The sequence below is a fragment of the Homarus americanus genome, unplaced genomic scaffold (assembly GCF_018991925.1).
Source record: "Homarus americanus isolate GMGI-L3 unplaced genomic scaffold, GMGI_Hamer_2.0 scaffold48090, whole genome shotgun sequence".
Classification (NCBI taxonomy): Eukaryota; Metazoa; Arthropoda; class Malacostraca; order Decapoda; family Nephropidae; genus Homarus; species Homarus americanus.
The window spans coordinates 442772-455807 of NW_024753848.1; the positions used below are offsets into that span (position 1 = coordinate 442772).

Genomic DNA, 13036 nt, shown 5'->3' on the forward strand with positions numbered 1-13036 from the left:
ATTAACTCTGGCCTTACCTGCCTCCCACATCTGTATGGGATTTTTTTCTTCACTACGCCACTAATTACTGAGATTTTATTTTAATGGCGATGATAGTTATTTAGTAATGAAAATTGTATGTCGTCTACACACACACACACACACACACAGTTACGATTTTATTGAATAAGTTTCAAACTATTGTATCTGGTTGGTTGGTACGCAGAGAAGAGAACATTAGCTCTGAGGGTACAAGAAGGGTATAGTACAAGGTAAAGTTCAGAAGTGGGAAATACTGGACGAGGTTGACAGCAGGTGGATAGCCTACCTGCTGTACCCTCAGAGCTAATGTTCTCTGCGTATCACCAACCAACCAGATACAATAGTTTGAAACTTATTCAATAAAATCGTAACTGTGTGTGTGTGTTTATTTGTCAGTCTTCATGTTAATCTGTCTCTCACTATATCCATCTTATGCATGTATGTATGTATGTATATCTGGCCGAGAGATGAGTAGGATATAATAATAATAATATTAATAAGAAGAATATCGTAAATTATAGGATACTTGTCATTAATGCTGTCATCTCATTTGTGTTGTGAACAGTTAATAATAATATTGTACAGTATGTAACTCGCTCGAGGTGTTCCTTTGTTACGTGAGAGTATAGTATGACTGTTATTGAGTAAAGCGTTATTGGGTTGCCAGTGTGTTAGGGTGTTAGTGTTTTAGGGTGTTAGGGTGTCAGTATATAGGGGTGCCAGCTTCGTAAACAGTGCCACGCCATTCACCTCGCCCGGGTACGGCACAAATATAGAAAATGAGAAAATATAAGACCATTTCTTTCCTTTTGGGAATATAAAACGATGGCCTATTTAACCTAGCCTAACCTAAACCACCCTAGCGTAATCCAACCCAGCCTAGTCTAATCAAACCTAATCTAGACATGCCTAACCCAACCAAACGTAACTTAACCCAATGCAACCCAACCTAACCTAACAATGATTACTTAGGACATATAGAAATTCAGGTTAATTACAGTAATATGTGTGTGGGGGGGTGGTGACAGCTGTGTACTGTAACGCTACTTGGGACACCCTGTACTGCTGGCCGGCTACCAGAGCGGGCGACACGGCCAAACAATCCTGCGCCACAGTCTTCAGTGATTTACCGGACCTCCTCAACTACCCTGATGGTAAGACTCCAAACACTTGTATTGTGAGGTGTACTGAGAGTAGACCGAAAGATTGTATACAGTCCAAAGAGTGAGAGAGGGAGAACAGCCTCAAAACTAGACAACAACCACTGTATTGTTGGAATTTTTGTTTAAATATTGCGAAAAAATTGAAAAATTGTGAAGTAGCTTCGGCAGGACTCGAACCTGCGACCTCCAGCAAGTAAACGATACAACTGGCGCTCTACCAACTGAGCTACGAAACACATGTTTGAGCATGTGCGATGTTATTTATATTAAGTTATTTTCTCTGAAAATACAAAGTCGACCGGCTCAGTTCGGTATGATATTCAAATGCTGCCTTATTTGATTTATTATAATCAAGAAATATTCAATGAAGAAAGTTCCAAATCTCAAGCATTACCAAGTTATCTCCTCGTCATTCAACACACTTACTCCCCCAGTTATTGCCAATGGACTCGCCCCCTTCCCGCTCCAGCCATATTCCCGTCACTCGTCAATTTGTTTCCCATAAAAACAAACATTTGGCAGATTACAGTATGATAGTGTTTGGTTTAATTCAGAATAAAAACAAACCACCATGGCTTAGTGGCCCATTCATGTATGTATGTATGGATGTACAGTATATAATGTATTGTGCAGTGCCAGTATATCATAGTAGCAAAAGAGATAGATTAGTGTACCACTGTAGTGGATACCTCCCCTACAAACGCTGTTTGTCGCTGAGTTGCCGACCCCGCGAATTCCCCAGCGTATGCCTCGTGGTCTAGGTCAACCAGCGCCGCCTTACATGACGGAGGTCAACTATTAAGCCACGCCTATCTCCGCTATATAAGACCTGACCTCGTGGCGACCACTCTCTTATTTCTACCTACACCAACCAGCAAGCAACACCTCCTCCTCCTGCCTGGCGGTCCTCGCTCCCGCCGGCGAGCATGGCGACCCACAAGCTGGTCCTCTGAGCACCCTCACCAACCAGCTCTCTCTACATCACGCTTGTAACCACGCTGCCACTTCCCAGCACCAAGCTGCACTGTACATCCAATACAACATGTATACAGAGAGCACATTGTGAGTTTCCTTTCTCCATCCCATCCTGAGTACGAACCAACAACTCGTTCCCCACACCACCACGATAACCAATGTAAACTTACCATGACCAATATACACTATTACCACAGTACCAATATAGTGTACCGTCACTGTACCTCACCTTTCCCCCTGACAGCCGTGGCGTACCGTGAGTGTGATTTGTCTGGGTCCTGGATGCGGGGAGGCTGGACCAACTACTCTCAATGTTTGACTGTCATCGATCACCAGGTAACTATCTACCACGTAACTACCTCTACCACATCACTACCTCTACCACGTAACTACATCTACCACATCACTACCTCTACCACGTTACTACATCTACCACGTCACTACCTCTACCACGTTACTACATCTACCACGTCACTACCTCTACCACGTTACTACCTCTACCACGTCACTACCTCTACCACGTTACTACATCTACCACGTCACTACCTCTACCACGTTACTACATCTACCACGTCACTACCTCTACCACGTTACTACCTCTACCACGTCACTACCTCTACCACGTCACTACATCTACCACGTCACTACATCTACCACGTCACTACCTCTACCACGTCACTACCTCTACCACGTCACTATACACGTCTACATCTACGTCACTACCTCTACCACGTCTACCACGTCACTACCTCTACCACGTCACTACCTCTACACTACCACGTCACTACCTCTACCACGTCACTACCTCTACCACGTCAATACCACGTCACTACCTCTACCACGTCTACCTACCTCTACATCTACCACGTCACTACCTCTACCACGTCAATACATCTACCACGTCACTACCACGTCAATACATCTACCACGTCACTACCTCTACCACGTCAATACCTCTACCACGTCACTACCTCTACCACGTCACTACCTCTACCACGTCACTACCTCTACCACGTAACTACCTCTACCACGTCAATACATCTACCACGTCACTACCTCTACCACGTAACTACCTCTACCACGTCAATACATCTACCACGTCACTACCTCTACCACGTCACTCCATAAGAACATAAGAATGGAGAAAACTGCAGCGGGCCTATTGGCCCATACTGGGCAGTCCCATTTACTCCCAACCCCTATTGCTCATATAAGCATCCAACCTATGTTTGAAGCCATCCAGCGTATTCGAGTTTAGGATTCTATATCCATTCTGTAATACGGTGATCAGAATTGAGCTGGGTAATCCAAGTGAGGTCTGACAAGCGCTAGTGTTGTAACTATCACTACATCCACCACACTACACACAACTGCCCTTAATGTTAGTGTTTACACAGTACCTTAACATCGCAACACCTGATTCCTGATCTCCTGTCGTTGTCTCCTGCAGGTTGGATCGTCAGGTGTGGTGGATGCCGTCAGGTACATCACCTTCATCGGCGCCCTCCTCTCTCTCCTCACCCTCACTATCACCATCTTCATCTTCACGTACTACAGGTAAGATGCTGACTCATTATCATTCACCGCTCATCATTATTCATCATTCTTCATCATGACCGTTATCACTTTATTCACTCTTATGTACTTATTATTCATATATACATACATACATACATACACCACAGTCGCATCCAGTATCTTTTGTATTGAAACTATGCTGAAATCCTTTGTTAAATGACGCTCTCCCAAATGTCAATTATGTTATATGTAACATTTATCTCTTAATTGTGTATATTTTCAGATTATGACCAATGTATTTGTCAAGAAATTATTATTATTATTATTATTATTATTACTACTACACACACGCACACACATACACCCATGTTTGTAGCAGTATAACATTCCCGTAATTTCCCGACCTCTGGCCAAACGAAGCCACTTTTGATGTGAATATTGATTGGCGTATAGCTGCAGCGCCTCAAACCTCTCGACTCGTAACTTTGTCAACAGCTGAAAAAAAAAAACATATAAACTAAAAAAATGAATAAAAGTATAAAGCTACATTGCGTAGATATGAGAAACTTTAAAAAAAAATTAAATGGGTATTTTTTCCAGTGGCAGTTGAGAATTTGGACGGGAAAAACGAAGCTAATTTAGGGGGGGGGGGTTACCTGAATAAGGTTATGTGATCCTTATTTAGTGTCTTCATCCTAGATTATGTTGGCGTCTCCCACCTCCTCGCTCGTTATATATGACTGTTCACGTAGAGGCTTAGTTATTGTGGGTGGATGGTTGGTGGGTGTATAGATGGAAGTCGTATTGTATTAAAATTCTTTCTCCGTTTCCTTCTCTTTCTCTCTCAGAAGTAAAATTGGATTAACTAGGGTGCTTTAGTACTCTTAACCCTCTCTCTCTCTCTCTCTCTCAGAAGGAGGGAGGAGGCTGGGGGTAATATTCCACCCGAAGGAGGAGTAAAAGGCTTGTAATATTATATCTGAAGAAGGAGATGAAGGAGGAGGAGGCTGGTGGTGCCCTAGTCAAGAACCACGTAACTGGCTAAAGGTCATTATAGCTCAAGAGTTTAATAGCATTAATTGGCTCACTTAAGGCCATCACCCAGAAGCAGATAGGGGTAAAAATTGGCTCTCGCTGACAGGTGTGTGTGTGTGTGTACGGTATGGGGGTCACCTGAAGATTAGACGCCCCTAGCTTAATTTCGCCTTAATAATTAACCAAATATATATTTTTTAAGTTATAAGATTATCAAAGGTTCAGATGTATATTCCACGTAAATTAAGATATAAAGTAAATATATACCTGCTGTAGCTGGTTAATATAAGCTAAATAACAAAATGCATTATAATATCTATCCCAATAAATGTATCTATTAATGGTCGAATCTCTGTCTAATAAAACTCAATGATATTAATGTAATGTAAGTGATGATTTTTTTCTTCATTATTACATCTTTAGGAGAAAATACTGATTGGGTGAACGTCTGTCTTCCACCCTCCCACGTAACACTCACAATAACAAAGGGGTATTTTTATGATTTCTGATTGGTTGACGTCACTGGTCATTCATGCAACAACGTGTGTTTTGATTGGTTGTTAGAGAATGTTAATAAAAAGGGGTGGTTTTTAGTGAACGTTATTATTATTATTATTATTATTATTATTATTATTATTGGTGTTATTATTAGTGTTATTATTACTATTATTATTATCATCATCGTTATTATTACTGTTGTTATTATTATCATCTATTGTAAACACTGACAGACAGACAGACAGAGAAGCGAGTGTTGGAGACAGCCACTAACAGATCATCTTGTCTTGGGTGTACAGGTCGCTGGAGTGTGACCGCCTGAGGGTACACAGGAACCTGGTGGTTGCCCTCATTGTTCGCTTCCTAGTGATGCTCGTCCTGACAGAGCCCTTCGTGTCCCGTCGTCAAACACACACCTACCGTGATGTGGTGTGTGGGTGTGTGTAGTGGGTGTGTGTGTGCAGTGGGTGTGAGTGTGTGAGTGCAGTGGAGGGGTGTGTGTGGGGGGCTGATGTGTGTGTGTGTCCGTGTGTAGTTATAGTAGTGGATTTAGTCGTAGTAGTAGTAGTAGTAGTTTAACAAATACTAATAATAATAATAGTAGTTGTAGTAGTAATGGTGATAATGATAAAACTAATAGTAATCGTATTATTATTGGTATTTTTACTGTAATTTCCATGGTATGAATGCCACAGGTGTCCAAATACACAGATAAAACAATTACTGCATTATTCATTCCCTTGTGTTTAATTCTTTGGGAATTTATATTTTTTTCATGTTTTTTTTTCTTTTAATGGAAATATAAGTAAAATATAGATTGCTCAAAAACTTTAGGTATAATCGGTTTTTTTTATTGTCAGGAAGGGATTTGCGACTTAAAATAATATTGTGGTTGTGATAGAAGTGTCTTAAAGGCCCTTGGTTGTGATAGAAGTGTCTTAAAGGCCCTTGGTTGTGATAGAAGTGGCTTAGAGACCCTTGGTTGTGATAGAAGTGTCTTAAAGACCCTTGGTTGTGATAGAAGTGGCTTTAGAGACCCTTCGTTGTGATAGAAGTGGCTTAGAGACCCTTGGTTGTGATAGAAGTGGCTTTAGAGACCCTTGGTTGTGATAGAAGTGGCTTAGAGACCCTTGGTTGTGATAGAAGTGGCTTTAGAGACCCTTGGTTGTGATAGAAGTGGCTTAGAGACCCTTGGTTGTGATAGAAGTGGCTTTAGAGACCCTTGGTTGTGATAGAAGTGTCTTAAAGGCCCTTGGTTGTGATAGAAGTGGCTTTAGAGACCCTTGGTTGTGATAGAAGTGGCTTTAGAGACCCTTGGTTGTGATAGAAGTGGCTTTAGAGACCCTTGGTTGTGATAGAAGTGGCTTTAGAGACCCTTGGTTGTGATAGAAGTGGCTTAGAGGCGCATAATTAAGGGCTGAGCCATAAGGTGGTGTCATTTACCGTAATTATCAGATAGATGGCGTCTCTTGTGCCGGAGTGAGAGGTGATTAGATCATTAAGAGAGAAGATGACATCGTGACCCAGGGATTACTTGTTATCACCAGCTAACCTAACCTAACCTAACCTGCCAAATCTTCAGGTTAGGGTTAGGTGAGGTTAGATTAGGTTAGGTGTGGTTAGATTAGGTTAGGTGTGGTTAGATTAGGTTAGGTTAGGTGAGGTTAGATTAGGTTAGGTGTGATTAGATTAGGTTAGGTTTAGTGTGGTTAATCTTAGGATGAAATAAACTAGGAGTTATTGTAGTTATGTTTATTGTATCTGAATAATGTATAATATTTATTGGGTTTGAATAATGCATAATGCCTATGTTACAGGACTGGCTGTGTAAGACGCTGTTGGCCCTCAGGATGTACGCCCAGATGGCCTCTATCAACTGGATGTTCGTGGAGGGCCTCTTCCTACACTCCAGACTTACCTCCAACGTCTTCGACTCTGGGGCGCCCTTTACTCTCTACTATTTCATTGGCTGGGGTGAGTCACTAAGCTGGGGTGAGTGACTGTAAGCTGGGGTATGAGTGACTCTTATCTGGGGTGAGTGACTCTTAGCTGGGATGAGTTACTCTTAGCTGGGGTGAGTGACTGTAAGCTGGGATATGAGTGACTCTTAGCTGGGGTGAGTGACTGTAAGCCGGGGTGAGTGACTGTAAGCTGGGGTATGAGTGACTCTTATCTGGGGTGAGTGACTGCTGGGTGAGTGCTGGGGTGAGTGACTGTAAGCTGGGGTATGAGTGACTCTTATCTGGGGTGAGTGACTGGGGTGAGTAACTCTTAGCTGGGGTGAGTGACTGTAAGCTGGGATATGAGTGACTCTTAGCTGGGGTGAGTGACTCTTAGCTGGGGTGAGTGACTGTAAGCTGGGATATGAGTGACTCTTAGCTGGGGTGAGTGACTGTAAGCTGGGGTATGAGTGATTTTTAGCTGGGGTGAGTGATTCTAAGCTGGGATGAGAGACTCTTAGCTGGGGTGAGTGACTGTAAGCTAGGGTATGAGTGACTCTTAGCTGGGGTGAGTCACTGTAAGCTGGGATAAATTTAATTGTTATAGAGACCAGCTGACTATTATTATTATTACAGGGGCGCCACTTGTATTCATCCTGGCTTGGGCTACTACCATGTCTCTACACTACCCTGTCCACTGTTGGCGCGCGTATGGTTCCCTAAGCTACGTGTGGATCCTGGTAGCTCCTATGGTCACGGCTCTAATGGTAGGTAATTAGATGGATCCCTTAGTCAAGCCTGGTCTCTCTGTCCCAGTGTTACAGTAGGCGGGTTCGTCCATTGGTCGTCATTGCTATGGTGGTAGTTACGATTTTCCCATGGTTAAGGTTTTTCTCTCATGGTAGATGCTCTCAAGATCGTGAAAGAGCGATAGAAATGCCAGAAGAAAATAATGAGAGACCGACAGAGAAAATCAGTAAACACACAAGTCATCAGCACCACAAAACAGGTCAGTGTTGTGATGGTGGCTGTGATGCGTCAGTCAGGTGAAGTGGTCCGTTAATTATATTATCAGGTAAAGGGGGGTAATTGGTGGAGAGAGACGTCCAGGCGACCAAGTTATTGTGGCGCGTGTGATTGAGGTCTGTTACACACACACGATAAAAAATACACCTTTAGAATATTTAAAACGTCAATTACGCTGTGCCCTTAAGTCTTAAATCCCACTTTTACATATATTATCTCAAGAATATCGACTAACTTTACCATTTAAGCATTTTGGTTTTCACTTAACCAGAGAAAAAAATAAATACAAATATTAGTTGCCCCCAAAACGCCTCATCTAATACATTGCGTGTTGGCAGATAAGATATTGAATACCCGAAATTTCAACCCACCAACAATAATCATCCTTTGTCACCAACTTATTTATTGAAAAAAAAAACATAGAAAACTCATTTGAAGATTCCTGACCCTGATTATTCCCCGTGAATTATCTTAACTCTTTGACTTAGGGTAAAACACGGAAGTTAACATAAGTCAAGACAGATCAATACACTCACACCTCCTCCTCAAGTCACAATATCTTGCGAACATTCTGAATTCTTCCTCATCATTAACTAAGACTTTTCAACAACAAGTAAACGAACTAAGTTTGCTGAAGTTAAGCTAATTAGTGGACTTCTTTTTACCAACTTAGTAACTTAATACTTGGGTCATTAGATGGTGTAATTAGCTCAAGTAGAAAGAGGTGATACCTGGGGGATATTATAGTATGTTTAGTGCCCTATCTATATGCGTGTGTATGTGCGTGTAGTGTAGCTCCTCACCGGTGTGTGTGTGTCTAGCCCCTTTATTTCCATTAAAATATACGGACAAGTGTCGTCACCCAGAGAAACGTCAGTAAAAACAAAAATTGATAACACTAATCACCCATTAGATGATTAGACCCTCAACAATATGCGTCACGTTTTGCAGTAATTATGACGGCTAAAATAGCGTAGAAATTGCACTCACTCTTTACCATAATTAAATTTACACAGTTATCTATTCTCTAATTAAGGAGAAATTTCAAATTACCTTACGAGCCTTTTATAATCGTCCCCCCTCCCTTGCCCATAATTCGCGCTCTTAACATCCATCTTGTATTTTCCTCAATAATTCCCTGGCCATCGACCCAGCCTTCCACCCAGGCAGTAATTAAACTATTTAAAAGTAGAACGAATTTTTTATGATGAATTTCGAAATTGGCAATCATAAGGTAAAGAAGGAGCCTTAAGCAAGATGTGTGTGTGTGGAGCTGAGACGTGAAGTGAGGACTTAGATGAAGGCCAAATATATATATATCTCCACCTCTCGTATTTATTATAATTGTGGTTTTGGGTGCTGCTGTGTGTTGGGGGATTATGGAAATAGCCGAATCTAATTACTGAGAAAATGAATAACAGTTATAAATGAATAGAATAGATTTAATAATTATGACAGGATATTTATATTGCAGGCTCCTATTTATAGGTAATGGTGATAATTAATAATAGTTTTTGTGTTTGTAGATGAACTTGTTGTTCCTGATCAATATTATCCGGATCTTGGTGACCAAACTGCGGGCGTCTGACACTCCACACGTTAGGTCAGTCTTAACAAACTAACATGGTCTAACTGTAACCTGCCTCTGGGTCAATTTTGAATGTTGAGGAATTCAATTAATGTTCTTGTTCTTAGTAAAAGTGTTAATGAAAGTAATACTTGTAATATTTTTGTGATTATTATTTTATAATATATGTAATTGGTTTTGCGTGTTATACAATAGCCTCTCTTCTTGGGTGTGTTCCCTCAGCCTCGTCCGCGGCCACAAGAGACAGCACCAACAGGAGATGAACCAACATGGAGACACGTTAACCCAGCACACGTATATCGGACGGTCAAAACATCAACCCGCAGACAACACTCAACATGAAAATGGCCACAGTTATGACTTAGGTGATTCTTGTTGCGTGGAAATGAATTCTAGCTTGAAGCAGGAGAGCTGTGCCAGTACCCACAGCCGAGAGAGCAGCCCACTCCTACACTCCCACAACCAGGACACCTTACTCCAGCAGCAGCAGGATCACCCACAGCCACCCGCCGCCCGCCGACACACCAACAGCCTCCAACACTACTCCTCCGTGGGCTACGCAACAAATCGACCTGAATTCAATATCAGGTTAGTTTATGTATAACCAGAGGGGATTGCAAGGAGCGTTAGTAAGTAGGTGTAGCGCAGGACCTATTTCTGTAACGTAGTTTGTCGTCACCTAACATGGGTACAACTGTTACACGACACACCAGCCACAGCAGATAACTTAAAACTCCCATTAAGAACTTACAAGATGTCTGTTGTTCACGCATTCTGGCTCTTCTGTGTATTAAGGGAAGAAGCCCTCGATTGACTCATTACAATAGTGAGTACAGTAGTTAAAAAATATAAATATTGTATATACTTTGAGGGGATTTTGGCGGTGTTGATTTTTTTATTTAGTGCTTTGATTCTGTCCTGATCACTGTCGTATTGTAACCATATATACTGTAGAGTGATGTGTTGGTCTTGCACAGGAAGGCCATCAGGGCGACTGTGGTGTTGTTCCCGCTGCTCGGCATCACCAACCTCTTGTTCGCCGTCAACCCTGGCGACAAGGGTGACCTGGAGGGCGCCTACATGCTGACTAACGCCCTTCTTCAGTCCTCCCAGGTGGGTCCTCTTCCCTCGTGTTGTGTTCCCCCAGGAGGTGGTGGATCACTAATCTTGTTGGGGAATGTTAAGCTGTCACTAACGCAGCAGGTGTATCACTACTGAAGGTGCTGGTCACTATTACGGGTGTGAACATGTAAGATAGCCAGATTTTTACCTTGTGAGATTATAACAAGTGAACATCAACAAATAACTTGGCGAATCTATGATACCTGTCATCTCCTCCCACAGGGTGTGTTTGTGTCGGTGCTCTACTGCTTCATCAACAGCGAGGTGCAGGAGGTGTTGCGGAAGCGGTGGCGACAGTACCGCATGCGACGCCTTGGACAGCCTCCATGCCCCCGTCCACAACGCAGGAGTGCCAGATGTACCCTCATCCTGCAGTCCGCCCTCACCCGCCACCCCACCCCACACCCCGCCCACCCACGCCACCCTGTCCACGCCGTTCTCAACCACGGCCTCGAGACCTCTGGCGTGTGAGGTCATGCCCCATCTATCAACAGTCTGGGGAATATCAAGTTCAGTAAAGGTCATATATCACTCAACCGTGACCTGAAAACCTCCCTGTGTAGTCATCTCCCTGAACAACAGCTTCAGTTATTTTTTGTTATCTCCTAACCTGTGTGTGTGTGTGTGTAATAATAATAATAATAATAATAATAGTAATAATAATAATAATAATAATAATAATAATAATAATAATAATAATAATAATAATTAACGGTTTATTAAAAAAGTTCTGCACCCCGAAGGCTGAAAATATACATTGGACATAAATGACTTATTACATACATTGGTGGTTTAACAAAAGCCTTCATTAGAGAAAGGTAAAGGAACATACAGTGAGCATACAGCTTAATGTAGGTGTTGAACAGCAAACATGTAGTGTAGTAACTCCCTCCCAGATGGTGTTAGGAGGGACCTCACGTGGTGTAGTAGTTCCCTCACAGATGGTGTTAGGAGGGGCCTCACGTGGTGTAGGTGTGTGTGTGTTAGATCCACTCATTACTTCTAGTCTTCAACAAACTTAAAGCACAAAAGTCATTCCATTTTAACTTGTAGATGTACTTAGGGATAATTGATGTAAACTGATGACCCCATGTAGTTCTTTAAATGAATACAGTATATGTAGTACTGATGTTGATATTAAAATACTATTATCTTATTGTATTAATATTATACACCTTTTAGTATAAAATATCTGTTGCGTTTACTTTGGGTGGCTATTAGGTAGGTATTTTACTATATCTTCAGTAAGCAATTAAGTAAGGCAACTTTTGGGATTTATTTTTAAATGACTAGTGGTACAATACATATTATTAGTATTACTAGTACTTTGATAATAATAATGTTGATACTGTAGTAGTGGTGGTAATAGTTAATAGCAATAGTAGAGATAGTTCTAATATATTTAATAGAAGTAGTAGGACTGAAAAGTTGTATTTAAAAAACTGTTTGATGAATTTTGATGTATAGTACAATACAACATTTTTAAGGGAAAATTTTGAGAATAAGGGCCAATTGCAAGAACAGTCGTTGGGTGTACGACGCCATTTACGATGACCTTCTTGCCCTGATCTTGTTTCAGTTATACCACCCTTTTGAAGCTCTGGAGAGATCTCGAAGTTTCGATATTTTGAGTACAGCACTAGCTAATAATTCCCACCAGGAAACTTATTTTGAGACTCCTCAAGAGCTTCGAAAAGTGCAGAATTCCATGTGTTAAAGGCGACATTGCTGAAAAAAGACCAGGGCAAGGTCATCGTAAATGGCGTCGTACACCCAACGACTGTTCTTGCAATCGGCCCTAAATGTCATTCAAAACACACACACACACACATCTTCAACAACTGGAGAAACTTGGTTATCTCTATATATCACTAGAAAAGATGGACCACAAGTACAGTTAATCTGCCCCTGATGGACGGGCCAGGTAGATGCTGTATTAATGTACGTCTTGAAGTAATTACAACAGAAAATACGATCACAACATTCACTGTTTAGCTATATACCGTATATATATATTTTTATGATAAAATTGAGTACAGTATATCAGAAATGTTTGCATCTATATTTTGTCACCTTCGAGGGGGAAGTATTGTACCAGACCCTTACATAATCATCACAAGTTTATCATTATCATGGAAGGATTTATAGCA

The 13036-nt window shown here is 41.5% G+C and overlaps 1 protein-coding gene across 1 annotated transcript; it reads left to right on the forward strand.

Moving 5' to 3' along the window:
* Positions 1-1002: 1002 nt before the first annotated feature.
* Positions 1003-11544, forward strand: LOC121855626. Its single transcript, XM_042350687.1, has 10 exons — positions 1003-1175; positions 2404-2495; positions 3610-3716; positions 5510-5639; positions 7028-7184; positions 7787-7917; positions 9703-9779; positions 9987-10352; positions 10742-10877; positions 11109-11544. Exons 2-10 carry the CDS (start codon positions 2442-2444, stop codon positions 11355-11357), a joined length of 1407 nt encoding a protein of 468 aa, XP_042206621.1. The 5' UTR covers positions 1003-1175; positions 2404-2441; the 3' UTR covers positions 11358-11544.
* Positions 11545-13036: the final 1492 nt, after the last annotated feature.